This window comes from Caloenas nicobarica, chromosome 1 (assembly GCF_036013445.1).
Source record: "Caloenas nicobarica isolate bCalNic1 chromosome 1, bCalNic1.hap1, whole genome shotgun sequence".
Taxonomy (NCBI): domain Eukaryota; kingdom Metazoa; phylum Chordata; class Aves; order Columbiformes; family Columbidae; genus Caloenas; species Caloenas nicobarica.
In genome coordinates, this window is record NC_088245.1 from 63,784,868 (window position 1) to 63,809,848 (window position 24,981).

Consider the following 24,981-nt stretch of genomic DNA (forward strand, 5'->3'; position numbering starts at 1 on the left):
AACATAAGGGTGAAAGTGCAATACAAGTTGTCACCAAACGCACTCCATTGACACTTCACCTCCCAAAAGGTAGCGTGCACCAGAAGTCTAAGTCCTCTGTTCAGCGGCCAGCATTTGAGCTCGAAGCTCAAAACTCAGCCCAGTTCCTGGAAATAGCAATACTGGAAGTGTGAGGATGTGATCGATGAGAAAGCCACGGTGCCCTAGTCCATCTTCCATACCTGCACCTCTGGCCAGCTCCTGCTCTTGACTTGTTCCTGGTTGACACTCAAAATGCTGATTTCTGGGGAAATGGGCTCGTAGGAACGGAGAGACAAGCTTGCAGCAAGCAGACCCATCCGGACACAGGTATCTGTGTCATGTTGAGTAAGCATTCCTGCGAGGATTCCTGCCATTAAGCTGTGGAGAGAAGGAAGGGCAGTTTTGAACACTGGGGAACACCTTTGACCTCGAGAACATGGCCATTCGTTTGTAAGAGAATTCATTTGGACCCAAACCAACACTTACAGAAGCAGAATATGTCACACAGGATGAATGAGGTTGTAACGAGAAGATTTGCTTTAATTTTTTTGCTTGTTTTATTTATTTTTAACCTTGGAGGAACAAATAGTGGTATTTATTTGCATTTTACTTGCTTGTCTTCTGGGAAGTTAACGTAGTTTCCCAAGCCACCACATTTTCTTTTTTCCCCAGTTTTCCAGGTGAGGCAGGAGAAAAGAAAGGAGTCTAAAATGAAAGGAATCTATTTTCTCCCTTACTCTCTAATTATTTTGTCACTTCTGTGCTCCTTGCTGGCGCCTCGTTACATTCCCTCCTTTCCCCCATTGGGAAGGGGTGGATGGGACACACGTATGTGAGGGGGGCAACACACACAGCTGGAAGAAGAAATCCAAAGCTGAAATGAGATTTTTGAGGCAGATTTTTGTAAACTTTAGCTGTGGTTTTCCACTTTGAGATTTCTCAGTAAAAATTATGTCGTGTGCCTGGAACGACAGCAGTGACCCACAGGTCCTCACGAGGCACCGAGGAGGCCACCAGGAGAAGGGGATGACTTTGCCATCTGCGTGGCTTGAGAGGGAAGGCTCTGTTGAGGCACAGATAAGTGCAGGGTGGTGTTTGTGACTGATGGGGAGCGACTAGTGTTTATTCGTAGCTACATACAGTAGCGATGCTAAGAAAGACAAAGGAGAAGTGAAAGTGGGGGGAGAAGGTAATGACATTTGAGAGAAGGAAGCAAAGACAAGAAAATGTGATGGCAGGGAGGGAGGATTAATGAGTCAATCTGTGAGGAAGGGAAAAAGACTGCTTTTTTTTTTTTTTCCTGCACTCTGACTAATTACCTCAACGTACTTTTATCCATAACAAAGGCACACAAGATTATGGTTTCCATAAACCATTCAATCTCTCAACAGCTCCAGAAGCTCAGAGTAAATATTTGGGGCAGCATCCCCTAGCGATGCTGTGTGAGGGCATGTGGTGTTGTGTTGCCACGGCAGCCGGGTGCCCGGAGCAAAGAGCTGCTGCTCCCCGCACACACGCACAGCTCCTGGAGCAGCATCTCTGGAGATGCAGGGTAGCTGCAGGGGTGAAGCGAGGCGTGAGGTGCCCTGATCGGTGTTTCTAGGTGCGCAGCATCCCCTGATCAGTGCTTCAAAAGTCTGGGGGTTCACAGGGGCCGAGCCATGAAGGTGTTACAGCCCCGGGTTACACCCTGCTGCACAGTCCCTTGAAAGTGCCACCAGGCTGGGTTTGGGTGACTCTACCAGTTCATATGCTGCAGCGATGGCATGTGCATCAATGTAGTGTCCCAGCATTTCCAGCCTGGTGTGGCACTCATTCTACAGAACAGGGATTTCTGCAGCTCATTGGAGCAGCCAGGGTCACCAGGAAGGACATCCCTGTGTGGACAAGGGGACTGTGAAAATTTCCACCTGGACCTGAGGACTGTGGGGAATGGGATTTCCAGACCAATATTACTTCAGGAATGGGAGCAGTAATGGGTCCCTAGCTTTCAGATAGCTTTGGAAGGAAAAACGTACTTCAGGCACTCCTGTGTAACTCAGTGGAGGTGTTTGGCAGTGGCGCACTCTATCTCACCTTTGGTCTTCCCTTAAATTAAGCTTTTGAAAGGGGAAAGGAAACCCTAAAGATGATGTTTAGTTCACATTAGCCTCTAGAAAAAGTTGTCCTGTAGTAAGGGGGAGTTATGTACAGAGCAGAGGGTGCAGAGAGGAGGCTGTGTCCCTGGAGGGGCTGGCAGAGGTTGGCTACATATACTAGAATGAGTGAGCAAAGCTGAGCTTTCCTTAGGACAGGCTGACCCTGCGAGGTTCCTGCCACCCCCCATTCCTCTGCTGTTACACTTACTGCTCCGAACGACACTCTGGTCTTATTTGGAGAAGACCAGCTTGCAGTTGCAGCCAACTCATCTCAGAGATGATCTGAGACACAAGGAGTGTGTCCCGGTGTTAGGTGGGTTAACTAGCTTGGCAAGAAGTTATTGATTGATCCTAACTCGAATACTGAGAATGCTTCAGGTTTCAAAAATTACTTCTCATTCTACCCACTCATAAAAGAAAGAAGAAGTGTTGCTATGTTGAGTTCTTGGTAGGTAAGAGTAGAAAAATAAAAGGAAGTATCTGTCACATGCAGCCCAAGGCAATGAAAGGATAGAATCAGTTATTGTTCTATACAAAGCCAGAAAGAAAAGAACCTGACTACGACATATAGTTTGACAAGTTAACAGGGAGCATACTAAAGTATTACTCTGACAGACTGAGAATTGATCAGTGGGACTTGGAATAATAACTGTCATTTCCTACTCCTATGTACAGCATTGTGTGAACGAATTATACAGCAGACTCTTTTGAAGCATGAGCTATTGCCAGAGGCAAAGGCAGAACCTGATGAAATGCTTTTATAAGGCACTTTTAGCTGCTGAGTAGCAGTCCTACTTCCATTGGAGAAGCGTGGAAGTAAAGTAAGTCGTTAGTAAGACAGCTTTCATGTAAGGTGGTTTACTTTGCTTTTATCAGCTCAGCCCGGGCTAGTCCAGAACTACTAGATTGCCATGAAAGGCTTGGATCTTAAAGAAAAGCAAAACTAATAACAGCAAGACTGGCTTCCAAAATGCTTAGGGGAACGTTTTTAGGAAGGTTTGCAAGGAATCAGAGTAACCAGCCCTGTTGTGTCCTTAGTGTCTGTTCCTCAAGCAGCAGAATGTCATTTGCCGTAAAATTTCAAAGAAATCTGATTATGGCCCTTCCACACTTAGCTGTAGAAGACAAAGTAGAGAGCAATATACCTGTCACCAGCTCCTGAGACATTGACTATCTCCTCCCTGCCGACGTGGATGGCGGGGTAGTGGGTGGCACAGAGGCTGGCGGCAGCAGTCTGTAGAGGGATAGAAGGGAAGCTGGTGGGAATTGCCCAAGCTGACAAGGCCTGATGTGGCTGATGCCACCCAGACTTACATGGGTGCAAAAAAAAAAAAAGAAAGGGGGGGGGGGAAAAAGGAGGCAATAATATTTTTTCACATTTTGAAAGAGATCGGCGATTTAAATGAAGCTTCATGAAAATGAAGCTTGCGCTCATGAATATTCATAGTTAAGCACATTTAAAACTCACTGACTATAAACGCTGCTGCTAGGAAGCCAGCAGTACATGGACAGACAACTTGATTTTCTTTCAGATCTGTGTATTCCACGCTCCTAAATGTGAACATTCGCCAGCAGTGACGCCAGGTTTCCCAGGACTGCTGCCGTGCCACCAGAAATAGCAACAGCGCTGTATGGTCCCAGAAAGAAGCAACGGAGAGCTCAGAGGTTGTCTTGCGTGCCCTTACCTGCTTGTGAGCTCCTGGACAAAGCGAGATGCTCCCTCCCAGGCTCTTGCCACACAGGAGGACACCGTGAGCGCCGAGGGTCACCACCACACAGTGCAGGTGGGCCAGCAAAGGGCGAGCCAGGGCCATTGCAGTCTGGAGAACATCCTCCAACCTGGATGGCAGCTCTTCAGAGAGTGGAGAGGAAACACTGTGGTATAACTTTTAAGGTCCTCAACTGGCCTTTTTATGGGCTACCAGGCTATTTATGAGCACCACCACCACATTTATGAGTGCTACTGTTTATGAGCTCTTCTGAAATGTGATTGATATGATTTTTTTTCTTTAAATCATGAGAAACATGGAATTCTCCAGTGTTAGACTTCCATACTGTACCTCTATCCTATGCTGAGGAAACCATCCCTCATGGGACAAAACATGTGTCTGCAGAGACCAAAAATCTCTCATGAAGCATGACCTCTTTGTCTCAACGCTGTTGGATTCCCACCTGCATATGGTGGGGTATTTCATTTCTGCAAAGGGTGGTACCATTGGGACAGATGCCCTCAGAGCATCATGCTTTAGGGACATTTACAAACCAGAGATTGTTCCTCTTTAGCTGATGAAGTGAGGAAAATGAGATCTCTGGTTTTGGTTAAGGAGCCATCCCAAGCCTACTGTGCTCTTTGACAGATCATCAGTCTGGCTGTGGCCGTACAACCCACACAGAGATGGCTGTAGGGTAGAAAACACCAAGAATGCTTATGAATCTCCACTGTGTTATAACCCAATTTGCTTGAAATGGAGGTTTGAGTGGAAAATGCTCTTCTCCAGGATCTAAGTTACCTAAAATTGCGACTGACCCTTCTGAGTATTCAATACCTGCTGGCAGAGGGTTCCCGAGGGTCCGATTTATTGCTCTTAGTTCTTGCAGGTTGGGGGAAATGCATGTGAGTGCTTTCCAGCTGTCTGAGAGGAACGGCTTAGAGGCCTTGTTCTCATCTGTCGGCTCATAGCACACTTCAAAACAACATTGCAACTGGTTAGTTAATTTATCAATTAGTGGTTCATCTCTACGGCAGAGCAGGATGCAGTGTAGAAGGCTTAGCATGATCTGCATAACTGAGGTTATGCGTGTAATTTATTATTATAGAAACGAATACTATTATATTTCCCCTATGCGGGGCACAAGGTCTCCCAAGGTTTCCTTTCCAGTGCTCAGCAACGACACAGTTGCTTCTGGCTCCTCAGAGGTATAACCAGACTTCAGGTTTGTTACTTCCTTTAGCTGGTTTTGGAGCCTCTGCCAGGTTTTAAGAACATTGTCTCCTTCTTCAGGATTTGCTTTTAAAAATGAAGGCATAACTCCAAAGGTTTAGGAACCCTTGTGAAGGGTCCCCAGGGGAGTGGAATATGTATTTTACAGGAAATGGGAGAGAAATCCTCTCAAAAGATTCTTTAGCATTTATTCTGAAAAACAAACTATATTGCTGCTCAAACTGGCAGAAGCACATACATTTGTGCTTGCCTTGAGATTAAAGGCAAAGAGAGCAGCTTTACAGCAGTGCCCAAGGACTACAGCTCTTACCCTGTGGGAAATGGGATTTAGCTGCAGAATGAGAAAAACTCAGAGAAAGTAGAAATGTTTCATCCGTTTGAAATAAAGCAGCAGCATACAGAAAGGAGCACTGAATAACACAACAAGTCAAACAACTGGGTATCTATCTCCAGCAAGCAGCAGTGGCAAGTGCTCAGGGGATGTGGAGTGTCTTGGCACACAGGTTGTTAGGAGCTATGGGGCCAGGGCTGGGTGAGTTCTCCTTACCTGCCAGTTGATGCTCCCTAGCTAGTTGGCAGACATACTGAATAGTGGAAAGAGGCACATTTCCATCAATGCAAACTAGAGGGGCCTGGCACAGGTTCTCCTTGAACTGGGACACCTAGAGAAAATTCAGGACACAGAACAGAAACACCTCGAGTCATTGCAGAGGGACAAAATCATGGAATCATAGAACAGTTTGTGTTGGAAGAGACCTTCAAAGGTCATCTAGTCCAACCCCCTGCCATGAGCAGAGACATCTTCAGCTAGATCAGGTTGCTCAGAGCCCCGTCCAGCCCGGCCTTGAATGTCTCCAGGGATGGGGCATCGACCACCTCTCTGGGAAACCTGGGCCAGTGTTTCACCACCTGCGTTGTAAAAAGTTTATACCTCATGTACAGCCTGAATTTTCTCTTTTCATTTAAAACCATTACCCCTTGTCCTATTGCAATAGGCCCTGCTACAAAGTCTGTCCTCATCTTTCTTATAGGACCCTTTTAAGTACTGAAAGGCCACAATAAGGTCTCTCCAGAGCCTGATTGTTATTCAGGCTTGGGATGTAGGATTTTCACTCATATTGCGGCCCCTCAGATGCAGGCACAAACCTAAAAGGGTGATTCCTTAAGCAAAACTGATTTTTCCATTTGTCTCGTCTCTTCCCCTTCTCCTTCCCCTGCTCCCTGCCACCAAGAGCTGGACTCAACCAGCAGGGCCCCTCCAGCACAGAAAGGTAGTTGTTGATCCTCACTGGACTGCTGTGGTACCCGTGAGTCAGTCAGAGACCTACAGGGAAAGGGATGCTGCTGTTTAGTGTCACTGTAGGATTCCCTGTGCTATGCCTGGCTTGACTACACCTTTGCTTGCTGCGCATGTCATTTAACATCCTCTGTGCATTATGCCTCCTGAGATAGGTTGTCCACCAGTGTTTTACTCCTAGGTCCCACTGAATCGCGTAGGGATGGGGCACAGCGGAGCTGCGGCTCCCTCCTTAGGCTCCCTGAGGCTGCATGACCACTGCCTGAAGGTCAGGTCAGTACCGTAGACACCCGTGCAGCATCTCTCCCACATCTCTGCTAATCCTGACATAAAGAAGGGCTGCCAGAACACACTTCACAGCAGAAGACGGGATGAGAGTTTCCACTGGCCACAACTGTTTCATTAAGCTCAGCAGAATTGATCTGTCATGCAATGGTTTTCTGTGCTAAAGCTTGGGAGAGGCAGGGTGGGGATGGAAGAGGGAGCAATGACCATTTTTTTCCCTAGGAAGTCTCCACCCTGTGGGGATCCCACTAGTAAGTAAATTGCACTTAACTTCCATGTTGCTGTCAGTCATGAAGCAGAGGCTTTTGTTCTGTCAACAAAAGAATGAGTAGGGAAGGAGTGTATAGTGATGGGGCTTTCACTGAATCAGTCTTTACTCACAGCTTCCATCAGCCCTGACGTTTTGAAGGTTTGGATGTGCAGAGCAGCAGCGCCTGTTGATACAGCTCAGCATGTAGAAACAATGGGGATGGTGGGGAGGGGATGGAACTGGAGAGCTTGCTTTAACTGCAGTTCTGTCCACTTTTTTTTTGTTTTGTCCCTAAAGGGAGAAATACCATTTCTGCGGGTGGACTGGACTTATTGCTGGCTTTAAGATGCCAAAAATGATAGGTTAGTTTGGACTGGTTAATGAAGAGGATTCTGGCCTACATGTCATGGGATGATAGCGGTGATGATACTGTATGGAGCAGAAACTGATAGAGGCTCCACTTGGGTCAGAAGCAACAGAGGGCTCTGGTAGCTTGCCATTTTGCTATCTCAGTGGCCAAAGCCTGGGGTTAACTTTGGGATTTCCCTCTGCACACCCACTCCCTCTATGTACAGCTTCGCCAGTTGCCTTTTGTCACAAATCCAAGCTCCTTTTCACAAGCAAAAGCTTACAGACCAGATGGTGTGCTTACGTATTGCTCTGTTATCTGCTGGTGGATGTCCATATCTCCCAAGCCGACGCTGAGCTCCCCAGCACTGGTGACCACAGCACAGTACGTGGCTGTGCTCTTACCCTCCAGCTGCAGGACGGTGCTCATGTCCTACAACAGGGAGGACAGTCATACACGGACCATGATTCTCTTCCCCGCCACACTCGGCTCATTCCTTAACTGTGCTCACCTGAGTGGTAGCCCAGCTTGCTGTTCTCCCTCCAGCCTCCCTTCTCCCTTGAGATAAGCAACATTTCAGAGGTATCTCAGTCTAGACAGTGCTGACAGATGGCTATTTTTTTAATATTTGCAATGCAACGAATGCCACAGGTTAAAGAAGTCATTTAGTAAACGAGAGTGACAGCTCTCTGCTATGCCGTTCCATTGGTTGTGTCTCTGTGCTAATGGAAGAGTGGTCTGTAGCCCTGCCTGCTCCAGCCATAGCTCGTGCGACACTACGGTGGTCTGCCAAGACACTGGGCGAGTCCCGGTGGCCTGCTCCAGCTAGTGGGTTTGGTAGTCACCTCGCTGACTGCACAGCCTGATTTTGAGGGTTGCCCTGGGCCATTTTTACAGGAAGAAGTGTTGCAGGCATAGCTATGAGGTGTTCTTCCTCTGTGGGTCTTGTGAATGATCTGCTGAGAGAACTCAGGGCATTTCTTGGAACATACATGCGGATGGAGAAATGCAGCCCCTTCAGTAGTTCACAGGGAAGTTGGAGGTTTTAAGGAAAGGGTCCTCTCCAACACTGGTGGTAATGTGTTTTGTTACAGGCAAGCATTTCTTGGTGGCTGGCCAGCTAGTCTATCTTCGTCTGGGAGACCGCTCACTTTGACGGCATGAACTGCACTGGGTAGAGGAGGGATTATACACCTGCCACTATGAAGCCTTTATAAACCAAAACAGTTCTTGCTCTTATTGCTTTGTTACTGAGTTGCTCAGGTAGCCAGAACTAAGGTCCCATGTGCTGTATTTGGATACCAGGGTCCTGAGGGCACTAATGGTCCTTAATGGTCCTGATCAGCCTCACCTGAGGTCTCCACCCACACCCCTGGCTTGTCTTCAGCCCTGCCTCTTCACCATGGAGGTGCCTGATGTCTTAGGTGAGATTGCTCTCCTGCCTTTTTCTGCTCCCGGCTGGGGGTGGTGATGCTCTGCTTTGATGTCCCCAGTGAGCTCCTGGCTCCCTGGCCTTGGTGGACAAGCTGCTGCTGACGTCAGGTATTCCTCTGGTGCACAGTTAGGGAGGGGTGTGTGAAGGTATGTGGAGGACCCAACTTTTCTGAATCTGGGAGGTGTCCAGTCTGGGATCCCAGTTCCAGGTTTTCTGTGTCTTATGCTTTACCCAAGCCAGGCTGATTTTGGTATTGCTTTGTCTATCCTCAGGGTCAGGCTTTGTATATTTCTGGCTGTGCTTAGTCCTTCCTAGAAGCATTCATGGTTCCTCCTGATTTACTTCTCTTTCTCCTTCAGGGACCACTCCCTGTATCTGAATTCAGACCCCGTGGTTCAGACGCCAAGCAGTGCATACATCTAGCCTGTGTTTTGGCAGGGTGGCTCCTTGTTTTCTAATTGTCTGTAACCAAAGGAACACAGAATTTTTCCTAGTCTTAGCCTGATGGAAGGTGGCTCTTATGTCTGCTAGGGTTGAGAAGACTTTCCCACTGTGTAATGTCATAACTTCCATGCTTCTGAGGTGCCATTACTGTGCAACGTACCATGTGGCGACAGTAGCTCAGGAGAGACTCTGAATGCTCATCCTTCCCTATGGCTGATAAAAAGAGCGGAGTCAGCCCAAGACGGCTTAAGCAGTCTAAAAGCAAATGGAAACATAACATGTTAATAAATCCATCGGAGTACTGTGAGCACAGTGACAGCCTGTATAGGATGAGTGTCTGTAGGAAAGCCCTCTCCTGGAAAGCTTAATCCTCATCAATCCACACCTAGAAGGACATTCAAGATGAACTCAGCCACAGCTACTGCAAATGACTGGCTGGGGTTGGGTGGGCCGATCTATGTCTGCCCACTGCACTGACACTCTGAATTCTCTGGATTTTTTGGAACATCTGGGAGTGGAGGAAAAGAGAAGGGGGAAGAAACTTCTGCCCTTCACTGGCATCACCTCTTTTACCATTGCAGGCGTGCGGGCTTTCCCACACCGCTTCTGTGCGTGACCTTACCTGCTGCTGGCCTTCCCACAGTGCTGTTCCCACCATGCTGTCTCACTAGAACCACTGAATCTGCATGGATTCACAGGAAACCCTTCTTCCTCTCCCTTCAAGTTACCACAAGTTATACCTCAGTGGCCGGCATGGGTAGCATTTTTTATTTTCCCTCAAGCTTCTCCATTTGTGATCTGAAGCAATAGTAGACTTGTGTTAGAAAGATTTGGGAAAGGTCAAAAAGCCAGAATAATTGTAAAATCATTTTGTAGTCTGCTCCTGCTAATTCCAGTACCCAAACGCTGGTCTGCTGCTGCCTGTGGTGGAGCACCAGGCACAGCATGACCCTTTCCTGTTGCCAAGGACTGTAGCCCTTTCTCTTCTACAATGATTCCTCTGCCACAGTTCCTCTTGTCCAGAGTGAATGGATGATGATGTCTGAATAAGCTTATTCCTTTAAAATTCTTGCTCAAGACATCCTCCTATTGTGACCATAACTTGGCACTAAGTCAACGCTGAAGGCCAGGCTGTTCGGTAGTCATTGGAGATCACTGATGATTATTTAACTTTGATTTGGGGTCACGTACTAGTTAACTTCCTATTTGTGGACCTTTCTTTTCCTGACCACAGCTCCCTCCCCTCTTCTTTCTTAGGATGGCCCCTGCTTTTTCCAGGCAGTCTGCCCACTGGTATATTGCCTAATGTGTCCCAGATCTGAACAGAGCTCAAGAGCTGCTGCTGTTGAAGGAATATCAAAGGACAAATCACAGCTGGCACACACCCACAGGCAAACCCAAGCACTAGGCACCTGCCAAGTTTCTTCCAACGCCGCCAAAGGTTCGTCTCACTCTTCCAGCATTTGTCTGCCCACCGTCCTAGAAGAATAAGTTGTTAATTGGCAAAACTGGGAGGGCTGCATCTATTTCAGTGTCTAAATACTTTTTCACTCATCCTTCTCTTCCCAAACATCTTCCCCATCAAAAATATCCTTCTTCTCCACCTATGTGGTTATCAACTTCTCTTTTCTATTGCATCTGCCTTCCATTCCTCTGTCCATCTATCTGTCTGTCACAAGCAGCAGAATTGTCAGAACATGAGTAGTCCCTCACCCATCTCCTCCTTCTAATTCTCCTGCCAGAAGAATTACACTAGTAAATGCTCAGATTTCTTTGGGCTTCATCTGGTCATCAAATGGTTTTAAAGCTCTTGCTTCATAAAATCCTGAAACATATTTTCCATTTCTGAAGACAACTTGCCACAGGCATTCATAGTGATCTTCGCAGTTCTGGATAATTCAGAGCTTTCAAGGCTGCGTTGAGCATTTGGGTGTCAACCACTGAAGTGTGTGCATGTCTGTACACAGCAGCTCCCTTCACATACACATTTTTCTTGCTTGTAAACACCATTACCCATCCTAAACAAGTAAATGTATTGCCATCTCACAGTATGAAATATTCTGCCTTCAACCCACCACTGCTCTTGGGCATTCGCAAAAGTCATACTGGAGGTCCCCAAGGACACTTCTTCCTCCATGTGAAGCAGTACCTCTGTCCTTTGCACACAACGCTTTCTTCTGCCTCCAGCCCTGCCACTGTAAGAGGCTGCTCTCCCATCTAAATTTTATTACTCTTTTCTGACCTCTGAGATGGTTTTGTTTGCCCTGACTCTTACTGGCTCTGTAGTCTGTAAGACTTGGTGCTAATTCTTGACACCTTTGCTTTTCTGTCTGGCAGTTCTCTGAGCCCTGAAGTGCTCAGACCACCTGAGCAGAACTGCCTGCATAGAAGCAACCTATGGCCTCTGTCCATCTTTCCACTACTTGTCACTCCTTGTTAACCCAAATGCCCCACCGCTACATTTGCTCATGTTCCATGGGAATTGCCACTGGTACTGCCAGGAATGAGGATATTTCCATCTGCAACTGTCTCCTGCTGAGTGTTGCAGATTTCAAAAGCATTGAGCTTGGCTATTTTAACTCTCAAGCTCACTATCCATAATAGAAGCAGCCAAGGGGGGAAAAAAACCCATACTCCAAAGTCAAAAGCAAGGATGCTTGTTTAGGCAAGTCAAACAGTGTGGCTTTGACAGGCCACTATTTCAATATTAAAAGAGGGTACTAACTGTCGTCAGTAATGAGCACAAACTCTATTTTATGCAGTTCTACTATCTGTTTTTCAAAACTGATGCCTGCAGGAATGTTGAAAATACTTATGAGCTCCTCTTGTTGTCTGGCATGCTGCTCTTCTCTTTTAGTCCCCTGCACAACCCAAAGGCAGAGTTTCAGGTTTTTTACACCAAGCCTTGCCCTCACAGCAGACTACCAGCCTCCCACACAGGGACCCAGCTGTGGGTGCCCTCTGCTGTTGTACAACCCCACAGGGCCCGAAAGAAATGAAGATGCTAAATCTCTCTTCAAAGTAGCAGGTGGGTGCCGTGAGAGAGAACCTAGCAGCCCGTTTTTTGAAGAAAAATGACTGGCTCTCATGGCACCTTGCCAGCTCAGCCAGTAACTTCAAGTCTGAGTGGTACCTGGCTATCTCTTCTACATTGTGTTCAGGTGGGGCTGCCTGAGGTGAAAGAACTTAGATGAAAATGGGATTGCTGGGCTGATTCAAAATAAGACTGGGCTGCTGCTTTCTGGCCACATTTCGGAGAACCAAGAGAGTCTCTGGGTCCTTCTTCCATGTCCTAAGAGGTTTGAATTCCTAGCGTAAAAATGAGACTCCGCTCAACTTCTGGGTATCCTGAAAGAGTTATAACCATAATGCTTCTTCTAGCACCTTTCTCTGAGCAAGACCATGTGTCCTTCTCTGCAGGTTAGATAGTTACTTATAAAGCATTTTCCTTCTGGATAGCCTTGAAAGCCATGTGGGAATTACAACCAGGACAGAATACAGCTGCTTTCTTGCTAACTGGGACACCATAAGGTGTGAGTGGTACCCCAGTGCTCTGCAACAAATCCAACATGCTTAAGGGTGGGACTCTCTGGGTGCTGAGGCCTTTGAAAAAACCTGTTCTTAAAAGCCAAAACAAAGCAATGCTGTTGGGAGTGCCTTTTCCTCTGTGCCCAACCACAGCAGCTGTCAGCAGGAATGTTTTGGCTGTCAGTTCCTGAATCCTCATGCAGCTTGGCATTTGGGTGGCTGCCGCGAGGGACCATCAGCTCTAGGGCTTGCTGCTGTGCAGAAGGGCAGCTAATGCCTTTTCATGCAACGTTAAAATCTCCATTTTCCTTTTTCCCCTGTCAGCTCTTCCCAGTGAGTTCTACAGTTGCCCTTGGCCCCTCACCATGCCATGGGCTGTCCAGGGATCTGCACTCACATCTGACACGCCAAAAGGTGGCTGCCCACCTTTGGACACAGCTCCTTGTCCTGACAGCTCTGTGTAGGGTATATATGTTATCAGTTAGATCACAGCTGGAGCACTTGAACTTTTGTTTTTGCAAGCCTTCATAGCTGATGCCACAGCATGTGTCACCCTTGACCATTATCATACTGTTTGGCCTCTGTATCACTGAACGGCCAGCTTCCTTCAGGACAGCTTCCCCAGCACGTCTTTTGCTATCTGAGAGGTCTTCACAGATTGCCCAATCTGACGGCAGGAGTTATCTGCCTCAGCAGTCAGTACAGAGTAATTTGAGACACTGAACAACTTTTGAGCAAGCTTCACCACCTCCATCTGTAGCACTTCATATAGCTCAACAAAAATTGTACAGGCCATACAAATGGCTGTCATATGCATGGAGAAGTCCCAGGTCTGTTCCACTTCAGCTTCTTGGTTGTTTCTTAGTCAAACAAATTGAGAGGGTCTGGTGATGTTTAAAATGTTCTATTTTTTAAAGCAATTTTTTTTTTTCTTTTTTGCCACTCAAATCCTTTATGACTGGGGAAGTTTGGTCTCTGGTTTACCTGTAACTGTGCCAGTGCTACTTTTCTCAAAGGTTTCTTACCACTGTGGTTGCTCTGTATGGAGGCTCTTCCTCCTATTCATGCTGCTTTGCATAGCTAAGACAGTCCCAAGCAGCCAGAACTGGCTCTTACCTGGGGATTTCCTCCCTATAGGGTCTGTCCTTGAATTAGAAGTTGTCATAGCACAGTGAGGGTCTTTACCCATTGCTTCTAGCTCTTTGCATGTGTGCTTTAGAGTGCCCTGTGCAGCCCTTCTACTAAAAGAGCTCTTTGGGCTTATGGCATCAGAGAATAGCCCCAAGGCATCTTAACACAGACCATAGAAGACAGATTCATATGTGGAAATTGTAGGGATGACGCATTGCTCTGTCTCAGTCCTGAGTGGAAGGGTTAGGGACTTTTAGCACAGGAACAGAGTAGGTCAGTGTGTATCACCCAATTGCCCATCTAGACAAACACACCAAATATGCAGCACTACACTTCCCAGGTCTGCGTATGTGTGTGTATATGGGCAGGTTGATATTATGCATGGATACCACCTTCCCCCCATCCCACTTAGGCCTGGCATCCCTGTAAAGGCACCTGGAAATGGCAGAGATGCCAAGAAAGCTATTATAGATACAGTACCAGGATGACAGGGTTCAGCGCCTTGGCTATAAAGTCAACGTTGATACCGCCAATCACCACCTTTAATAGGGAAGAAAATGGTAAAAAGTGGTTGAAAGACCTGAGGAGAAATCTTCCAAGTCTTTTTTGCTTTTCCTAGTCACTTTTCCCACATTCTTGGAAGCTATCTAATTCACAGTTTGAAGGCCTGTGCTTATTTTGGATGGCTAGACACAGGTCTGTACAATCCTGATTGGAAAGAATGGAAATATCTTCTATATGTTGCTTTCTGAATTATGCCTGCTCATAGCCAGCCCCAGCATGGCAGGTGGGATGTTACTGCGTATGCATGTGGGTGCTGGCAGTTTCTCTGTGTGGTGATAGAGTAATATAAGAAGTTGCAGGGTTCTGGTCAGGTCAGTGCCCTTGAAGCCACCTCTCTTAGGACAATTTTTGACATACCAAACCTCAAAAACATTCAAGTACTGTTGAGTAAAAATAACATGGGGGGAAAGTGGGCAGAAAAATGCAGAAGTTCCTTGCAGGCTCCCAGGAGGAACTGCTGTACCCAGTGACATTTTATGCATCACTGTCTTATTGTCTCACAAAGCCAGAAAATGCAGTACAGCTCCACAAACAGGAAGTTTCCAGATTCTTTGGGGACATCATACAGCTCTTTTTTCTCATTCCATCAAATGCTGGGTTATTGCCTCTGGAGTCACTGCCCTCTTTTATGTTGACAAATCCTATTGCAAATGGCTTTTATAAAATTTTTTCAGCTCTCTAAAGACTACCTAAAATAGATTTCCTGTAAATTATGAGGCACACACGAAGTCCAAGACAGTGAATACAGTACTTGGGTTATAATGGATCTTGTTTGGGATACTGTGTACCTCTGCTAATTTTGGCAATCGCTACCAGGCCAACAAAAAGATATATTTATAAAATGTATATGGCTTAGCAGCTGAAAATATCTCCCTCCACCCTCTTCCAGGTCTACTCCTGTAGTCACGAGCTCCCTGGCACTGAGACCAATACAGCTGAAGTTGTACGTAAGGGCACAGTAAAAGATGAAAAGGTGATTAAAGTTTTAATGGATTTGGTGGTCTAAAACTTAATGGGATTAGGCCACTGTCGGTGTTTATTCCCTGTAAATGTGAAGAGGGAGAGGAGGAAAGGATATTTATCTGAGAAGAATAAAAAGCACTGAAGAGAGAACGTCCGCCAGCGTTAAGCAGAAAGATTGGTCTCTGTCTGAGTCACCTTTTGCTTTTGGGAACAGATACAAATTTATCCTGTGCTGTCAGCAGAGAGGCATTATACGGAGGGCAGCAGGGGACTCACTGGCTGAGGTGCGATTGTGTTCCCTCGCTGAGGCAGCTTCCCCTTCCTTCTGGCTTTCTGTAGTCTGCTCAGGGCCACTGCAATGCAGCTGCCTACTCTGGCATTGTTCTGGATCAGAGCAAGGTCTGTTCGGCATTTCTTTGAGGAAAAGAAAAAATACCAGCAAGATTGACTTGTCAGAAGCCTACGTAGGAACTGCCTAGAGGGAGAAAGCAGACTATCCATGCTGTAAGACTTGATAGATTTGATCCCCCTATACTATAATCCTTTGGGATCACATACACTGGGTTACACTACTGCATGAACACCCTGAATTTTAAAATTTTTTTCACCTTCGTTCCCCTGTGTCCACAGAGAAGAAGCCCGTCATCTCCATTTGACAGACAGGGAACAGAAGCAAAGGATTCATAGAGAAAAGATAAGGTAAAGTGCTTAAACTAGAGCTGAGAGTCTAAAATCCTCAGAGGATCTTGACCAGCTTTTCCAGAAAGAGAGGCCTACTGAGATTTTTTGCCAAATCTCTATAAGCATTTTTTTTTTTTTAGCAATTTCACTGGGAGCAAAGTATCAAAGGCTTTAAAAGATGCACACACCTCTAATATCCAAAAATGCCTCTACCAACCTGTCCTGACTGATCAGGTCTCTCAAGGGCTAGCAGCAGAGCCTGGATGTGAACCCAGCTCTCCCAGACCCTGCACTGGCATCCCAGCCAGTAGATCTGCTTTTCTGCTGCCTGTGAGAGAGAATTCCTGCTCACCCACAGTGCTTTACCTTCCACATTTCTCTTACTCTGCCCCCACGTGAAGAGCTGGAGAAGGTGGTGTGATGTACTGCTCTGGGAAGCTCAGGTACCTCCCAGTGAGCAACCCCACCACAGCATCCTGAGACTCCGTCATGGAGTGGGCAAGGTTGGGGATCAGATCTGCGGGATGTCTGTGGGCTCTGGACCACCTGCTGTCTGTGCTGGCCTCCAATTTTTCGTGCACAGGTGGATGAGGACAGTAAGGGTGCTCCTCAAAGAGCAGGATGCAGTCACTAAGCTCCTCTGTTTGCAGATACTGAAGTGTTTGCTCCTTGCTACACTGTCAATAAGGTGACAGCGTTTTCCACCAAGCACTATCAGAACAGATCTGAAGTAGTTCCCTTCTTCGGTAAAAGGATACTGGAGTCCAGCGATTTCCCATCAGTTATTTCGTTGATCTTCTGTAACATAAAAGGAGTCAGTTCTTTGCCGGTGATGCCTTTGGACCTGCAAATGTACAGAAAACGCCTGTAGATGAGAAGGACTGAGTTGAAACAGCATCAGAGGAGAACAACTGCTGCTAGCAGATAATTTATCTCCATAACCACATACCATTAAAAGCCTTGCAAACAAGCTTCAGGTTAGATAAAACTACAGTTGAAAGCATGTTGTGGGCCCACCCATGCTCGAGGTTAAGCTGTGCTACGGCCCCTGCAGCTGAGTCCCTGAAGTCATTTACTTCCACAAGACCGCCGGGTAAGGAAAGGACAGGGCTGAGGTTGCTTCTCACCTGGCTTCGCTGAGAGCTTGCTGGGTGGCCTCTTCGATGACCTGGCCTGAGGCAGCTCGCTCCTGGGGACAGGGCACCGCTATCAGCACCCCGCTGCTCAGGCCTAGTCCCAAAGCGCTGGCTGCGGGGGGACAGGGCAGATTGTTAGTGGTTCTCCTGGGATAAATCGAATGCTGAAGGAAACGGATAGAGGAGAGTGTGCATAGGGTGAAGGAACCCACAGAGCTGGAGCTCCTGTTCTTACCTGACCCAAGGACAGGGTCTTTTCCAGCTACCAATCAATTTACATCTGCCTATTTATTTTGAGTCTGTTTGCACAATAAAAGGGGGAAATATATAAATTTATATCTATATATATTAAGAAAACCGATTCTGGTTATCAAGGCCCAGAAGCTGTTTTTGTAAGCACATTAACATACATGTTCCCTTCACTTCACCAGCGTGAACAAAACATGTACGAGCATGTCAAGGTGGCTGCAGGTAGCTAAAAAACTTGCTGTAAACACTGAACTTCCCTGCTCCTTTATTTTCAAAGCACTGACGCAGGAATGGGGGACATGAGATGGCTTGTTTTTTGGGACAAACTCTTCTCCAAAGTTAAAAAAGAAAGTGCTGCATCCAAGGTGACTTTTATGTCCCTCTTCTCCAGGGCCCTCCCTGGGCCTTTCCTTTCTGAAACACACCGATGAGTTCAGCTGCCTCCTCTTCGTTCCGGACATGATACGGTGCCTGGAAGCCACTCTGACGTGAGAAGAAGGCTGGGAACTCCCTTGACTCCCCGAAGGCAGCCACACAGACTCCCTGGGTCTCCTGCAGCAGTGGAGGCGAGACAAGCAGGTAATCAGCAGAGGAAAAGGGGACACACCAAATGAATGTGACTTTTTCCTTCTACCCAGCTAGAAAACCACCTTTCTTAGGCACAGAGGTTTGTTATTTTTATTAATTCCATTCTATCACCAACATTTTTCAAAGCAAGAGATAAATATGGTAACTGGTTAGGCAGAATCTGGCTTATTGAGACCCAGGAGACTTGCACGTCCTTTGCTTGTGCTTGGAACCAACCAAAAGGCATGCAGCTGTCATTAGCGCAATACCGAGCCCAAGGAAACAACCTGTGATCTGAAGATATGTCATGAGCTGACTGGAATATAAATGAGTTCTGTTTGTGATTGAGAAATATTGACATTGGCTGTCACCTGAAGTGCTGGCCCTGATGTTTTCCAACATACCCAACCTCAAAAAGTTACTATACTGAAAATCATCAATTCCCATTTTAACTCTGATTTTATTTTAGTATTTGACTGATCTAGCTTGCACGATCCATCAGTTCTGGAGCATTCTCCCAAACCTAAGGCCAGAGAAACAGGGCATGGCTAGTGCTGCCTTTGGCCTCAGTTGGAATAACTGCTGGTACAGCCCCTTGGGCATGGCTAGATTGATGTTAGGGAGCAGCTCAGTCCTTGTACCCTCCCAGGGCTGGAGAACTGTAAATATGGCTTCACATCCTCTCAACAGTAATTTCTAAAAATCTCAGGCTTAATACCTGCCCCAACACCACTATGTGTACCCAAAGTAGAACATTATTTGCTTTCAGGCCAGCAGCCCATGCTACCTACCAGATATTCCAGTGTCCTGCCAATATCAAGGATAGACTTGACTCCTGCAGATACAACAGCAACCGGAGTTCGTCCCAGCTCTGTCAAGTCGGCACTCACATCCAGAGCTGTCAAGGGACAAGCAGCCGTTGTGTGGGTGGTTGTGTTGTGCTCCAAGCTGATGTGATCTGCCCTCTTAAAATGCTATAACTGCCTGGGATGCCACTGCCTGCTTTTGTAACCATTTAGATCCACAAATATTACAGATTTAGATCATCAGATATTGACAAAAAGAAGCTGCATGGCTTAGGGCAGAGATGCGGCCTTGCACTGTATCTCTCAGCTCTTTGATCACATTGATAAAGTGTGCAAAAATTTGGTAGAAAAGAAAGAAGAAGGTGTTATAAAGCAAGGACCAAGTTAAAGGAGATAGAATATAATTTCAGTAGATATTGATTTTTTGGTATTGACATCACTGGCAAAAAAAAAAAAAGCACCACAGGAGCTTTGCTGACCTCAGGAAACTTTCTGGTCTGGAATTTACATCACATCTGAAAGGGATGGTATCCAACACGGCAGTGCACTTAAGCTGTAATAGGAATATATGTGACTGAGAAGAATGTACTTAAAGGTCACAAACTACACTGCCAAGGCTGGGCTGTTTTCCAGAGAGGAGCATGGACCAGGGCCTAAAGCTTTTTTGTGGTGAGACTCCCCTCCTCATTAGCTGAGAGGGAGTTGATAACAACACTGTGCTCAGTAGCCAGTATCGGGTTATCCAGCCATTGCGAAGTGGGAGAGGTACAGTCAGCTCCTGTTGCACCAGCAAACAATATCTATATAACCTGTGTAAGCAAAGGATAAAGAGAAACTCCCACCCTTTTAACAACTGGCCAGTGCTCAAGAGGAGTATTCTGAAGCTTCTGAAAAGGAGATACTGGGGAGAAAACAACCACAGTATGGTCAAGAAGAACGATTATTTTTCTGAGCAGACAGTTACTGCAGGACAGACTGGGAAAAGGGAAAAAGATGGAATTAAACAAAACAGTAGCAACACAGAGAAAAGTAGAATGTATTGATTTTTCTTACTATTCTCTCCTCCCCGATGGACACCTCCTATGCCGCCCGTCACAAATACGGGGATTCCTGCTTTGTGTGCAGCAATCATAGTTCCAGACACGGTAGTGCCGCCGGACAAGCCCTGTCAGGGGACAACCGGTCAAAGTCAGCACCTGGGATGGCCCAGAGAACACCACATGGAGGCAGCTATGGTGGTGGTCTACCACACAGCAACATCACAGCAGCCTGCTGTCACCAATTGACAAGTGAAATTCTGATCCAGATATTGTTAGGCAAAACTGCAGAGGAATCACTGTCCCCGCTACGTAAGCCATTCTTGCCCTGATGACAGCAAAGGCCTTCCTTCTCCAGGGCTTTCCAACCAGAAGGCTTCACAGGCAGCTAGTGTCACCTTAAGCGCTGTGTGCGGTATTCAGGATGGCCTGCATGTCACATAGTTTACATGTAACATGACGATGCCTTATCATGCCAAGAAGAATATTCTTAGCCAAGTGCTCATGGCTTGCCAGCCAATCCAGAATGACTCTTCAGGAGCCCTATTTCACAACTGCTATTCCCTTATTCTGTTGTATTTTGACTCCAGACAGGACCACATTTGAGATTACCAACAAGATACCACTTTATGTGACATTTTCAAGAGGTTTAAAAGCCACCTTGGCTTGAAGCTGGAGAGCACTGTACTATTACTGCATAGAAAACAGCACAAAAGAAAGTCTGCATACCACACCTGGCTGAGGATGAAAGGAAGATCTCTCCGAGATACTTTAACAACATTTTTACTGCTTGCCAAGAATTCAAGTTCCTCGTCTGTGAGTCCCACGTGGATTCGACCCCTTAAAATACCTACAGTGGCTGGAACTGCTCCATTTGCTGTTACAATTTCTTCCACCTCTCTGGCCATGCTAGAATAAGATAAACAAGACAGCAATCACAAAATTAGCGAGGCAAACAATCAGACAAGAAAATTGCCATGTTTGATGGCCATCATTCACCGTTTTCAGTTTTATACCATTCTTGTGATTTCACCTAAGTCCAGTTCCTCTTCTGTATCTCCCTAGTGGCAGAAGTCTTTGCACTTGACTTTGCAGAAGTGCAGGGCTCCCATTTTCAGGACAGCCGTGCCCAAGCTTCATTTTTGAGAAAAAATCACTTGGTTTACAGGCAAATCTGGTTGTACAATAGACTACTGAATACAGGGATCTTCTCAGAATAGGATCTTTCTATATCTGTTACCAGTTACTTCCTTGAGATCATAGACCTTCACAGAAACCCCAGGTAATTCACGCTCTGCTCAAACGATTTGAATATATTTTTCACAGTACAGGCAGTTAGATATAGAGTAACAACAGTGTCAAAAAGCTGTAGCCTGAGGATACTCTAGCACTGCAGACTAGGTCTTCCTAAGCTTTGCAGGTTTTATACTTGATCATTTGTACACTATCCTTTTTAAGAGCAGCTTCTTTTCCCTTTCTGAGCTAGCTGCACACTTCATAGGCAATCTTCAACTCCTGAAACTACCTGCTTCCCCAAACTGAAATTTTTAGACCTTCATTCTAAGGCAGAATATCAGGCAAAATAATGGCCAGGTAAAAAGCAAGACAGAAAGTCGATACTGAAACCTTCCCGCGCTTTCTGGACACAAGGATGGAGGGGAGAGTGCGGTGATTTCTGGTACTGTAACTCACTGAAACACAAGTCTTCTGAACATCAATAAATAAAGGGTAGAGGCATGGGTGAGGGGTCTGTGCAGGGCACAGAAGTCGGCAGAAGGGCACAGAGCAGCCAGCAGTTCTCACAGCAGCTGCTCCAAGTGGTGCTAAGGAACAGATTTCACAATTGTGTTCCAGTCCTTTTTGCATTACAAAAGATATACCAAAAGAAACTGCAGAGTGTTTTCAATGTCTGCACAAGCTATGCAGCTGAAAAGGCTGGTAGCTTTCTCTTGGAGCAAGTGACGACATTACCTGCTGCCACAGTTTAAAGGAAGCCAGAAATGTAAGGTGTTGGATAAGGACATAAACAGGTACCCCATATGTGTCCTTAGAAGACCAAATACAATTGTTTTACACTGGAGCTCATATTCTGCGTGCCTCGCAACGTGACTTTTCCATTTGCCCTTTCAAGGGCTTTGAGTACTGATCCACCAGTTATGTGCCTCATTCTTACAACTTTGTTGAATGAGATACATCAAAATCCACCACCTCAGATTCTGAGGATAGGCCATGCCATGTGTAATGATGGTGCTTTCCAAGGCTACGACTGCTCTCCCCTCCATCAGGGCCTCCTGTACGGAAGGCTGAATCCTGAAATAAGCACCTGGGAATAAACACAGAAAAGTGAATTATTTGCATGGGTATTTGCAGTAACTAGTGAGCTGTTCTATAGAAGACAAATTGTCATCTTCACAACAAATTTACCCCCCTCCTCAGCTGTTCTTTGGGGTGAGCTCACAAATAACTTCAATAAGACTAAAGCTGTGTTTTATGTGAATGAAATATTTGCAAAACATCTCTACTGTTAAAATGAGTAAGGGTAGGTGCCAATCTCTTCTCTCTGGTGACCACCGACAGAACCTGACGGAATGTCAGGAAGATGTGCCAGGGGAGGTTTAGGTTGGACATTAGGAAAAGGTTCTTCCCCCAGGGGGTGGTGGAGCACTGGAACAGGCTCCCCAGGGAGGTGTCACGGCCCCAAGCCTGGCAGTGTTCAAGAAGAGACTGGACAAGCCCTCAGACACATGGTGTGAACTGTGTGGTTGTCCTCTGCAGGGACAGGAGTTGGACTCAAGTATCTTTGCAGGTCCCTTCCAACTCGAGTCATTCTATGATTCCATGATTCTACTCTAGGTCAGAGAAAATAACTATCGCACATTCTATGAGTAATAATCCTCCTCATTAACACTGAGTGCTCCTCTGCTACCGTTTTTGCTGCTGGGTTGTCATTAGTTCCAGTGACATTACTTTAAATTAATGTTACTGTGAACGAACTGAGCCTTGCAACTATGCCCAAAGAATGTGCTTGAAAAGAGCAGAAGCACAAAGGATACCATAGTAACTCAATATATTATAAGACCATCGTGCATCGAGACTATTTTTGCTCTTTGCTTTGCTCCCAGAGCACTGCCAGCAAGGTCCCTGCTGCATTCAGATGAGGAAAAGTTGTTCCGCCCAGGAACTGTTTCAGAAGACACTACTCACCATGCAGAAGTCTTCTCACCTGGGTGGTCCCACATGCTGCAGCAGACACATGTCTTCCCAGGCTGTACGTTATCTTCCTAATCATTTTATGCGTAGGGCTTGTCCTGAGATAACAAAGGTCAGGTAAAACTGAAAAGTAATTTAGCAATGATGTGACCGTGTGAAACTAAACATACCATCTCTTGCCTTGATCTTGGAAGGTAAATAACCCTTGCCCAGGAGGTTGCCTGGAGATTCCTGGTGTTTCAATATGAGCCAGGGTGTCAAACCAAAATGTTAAGTTGCAAAAATGGAGCTGGAAGAGTTCACCTGGCCCATTGTCAGCGCTGGGCTGAAATCATGGTGGAGCAAAGGAAAGGGTGAGGAGTAACAAACTAGAGAGAGTTTAGAAATAACAACCTTTTAATTTCCAAAGCTACTTGCTCATGACAAATCACAGGCTCAGCCAGTGCCATCTCCAACCTGAAAGATCACACAGAGAAATCTACAGGGCGGACACAGGCAGAGGAATCCTATAAAGAGATAAACCTAGTTTTTGCCAGTGTCTGGGAGGAAAGAAGCAGTTCAGTAAAATAAAGAAAGGCTCTGAGAACTGGTAACCAGACTGTAACTACAAGGAGGAAATAGCAGCCTTTCCTAGAGCTGGGCGTGCTTTATGTAGGGTCATCCTCCTCAGTGCAAAGCCTTGGAAGCAGAATGGCAATTCAGCCCCAGCAACAAACTCTAGAACTCCTCTGGTCTCTTAGCAACTCTATTCACTTTAATTAAATGCATTTCCAAACAGAGAAAGAGGGAGAAAGAGTTGTGAATGTTGAGAGACTGGTCTGGGCCTTGGGGCAGTTTCATTCAGTGCCAGGCTACTTCACATATTTTCCCTGGGAATTTGGTCATATCCCTCAAGCCTTTCTATTCCTCGCCCCTTCCACGGGAGGAAAGGACTTCTTTCTTCAGTCCTTTGTACCTATTGTTAATTTACACAGCAAATTAATTAGAATACAGTACTGTGTTCACATTACACTTAGCAGAACACAGCTCTGATCTCGGTACAGTGTGTGGCACTGCAGCTATATAGAAACATACCCAAGAAGGGTATTTTTGCCCAAATCTGAAGACTTCAGCTATACAGGACAGCTTGGGCTGTGTAATACAGGAAAAGAAGGACCAGTTCAGCTAGATATCTCTCAAGACATCAAGACAGTTGTTGTCATAAAAAGCATAAAAACCTGACCAAAACTGGGTTTTTTCCACTTTAGAAATCCTTTTTAAAGACAAAAATCTTAATTAAATTTATGGAATCCTATAATGACATAAAAGTGGCAAGAGCTCTTGTTACATGCTGTCAACCTCTGCCTGTGCTAAGCTCAGCTGCCTGGGAAGTTCATGCAAATGTGCTGGCATTGCTCTGTGCGTGTATACACCCCTCGCTCTCTGGGGCAAAGTCAGCTTTGGAATAAATTCATTAAGCCAACAAGGTTATGCTAAGGATCGGTTGAGCTACTCGAGCTGTGCTTTGAATTTTAACAACCTCCCAAACTCTGAAGTGTAACAGCCAGGAGTGCCCAAGCTGTGGATAAAACCCAGCTGGTCACCACCTGAAACCCAATATGAATTAGCTGATGTTCACTGGAAACTCAGCCAACGCTCAGCCTGAAGCTGCCTGGAAGATTCTTGAAGCTTGGCAAGTTTTGCAGCAAGACCCATTCGACCTTTCGCCTCGTAACGAAACTTAGCAGATTCCCAGTGCAAGTTTCGGGCAGCCCTAGCGCAGACTGGCTTTCCTCCCTCCTCAAAATCGTCCCTGCTCGCCTCCCCTCGGGATCGATCGGTGCATCTGACCTTATGGAGCGATGGCCTGGCGTGTCTCTTACCTCCGGGTGTCCGTCTCTCGTAGGCAGGCTTGGTGGCTGCTGGAGCGGTGCCTGGGGGGCCGGCAGCAGCAAGGGGGTGCACGGGC

General features: G+C 46.3%; 1 protein-coding gene across 2 annotated transcripts; it reads right to left on the reverse strand.

Annotated features, from left to right (window-relative positions):
• On the reverse strand, window positions 1-24,981 carry LOC135992483 (uncharacterized). Of its 2 annotated transcripts, none has more exons than XM_065641689.1 (19): window positions 24,896-24,981; window positions 23,047-23,131; window positions 22,032-22,146; window positions 20,558-20,732; window positions 19,840-19,951; window positions 18,772-18,878; window positions 17,839-17,965; window positions 17,156-17,276; window positions 16,787-16,872; window positions 15,624-15,748; window positions 14,301-14,360; window positions 10,574-10,640; window positions 9,322-9,416; window positions 7,586-7,714; window positions 5,649-5,763; window positions 4,706-4,843; window positions 3,845-4,011; window positions 3,305-3,393; window positions 1-399 (listed from the first exon to the last, which is right to left on the reverse strand). In XM_065641689.1, exons 2-19 carry the CDS (start codon window positions 23,060-23,062, stop codon window positions 204-206), a joined length of 2,040 nt encoding a protein of 679 aa, XP_065497761.1. In that variant the 5' UTR covers window positions 23,063-23,131; window positions 24,896-24,981; the 3' UTR covers window positions 1-203. The 2 variants fall into 2 exon arrangements, with proteins under 2 accessions (XP_065497761.1, XP_065497754.1); XM_065641682.1 differs by having other exon boundaries at window positions 23,028-23,131.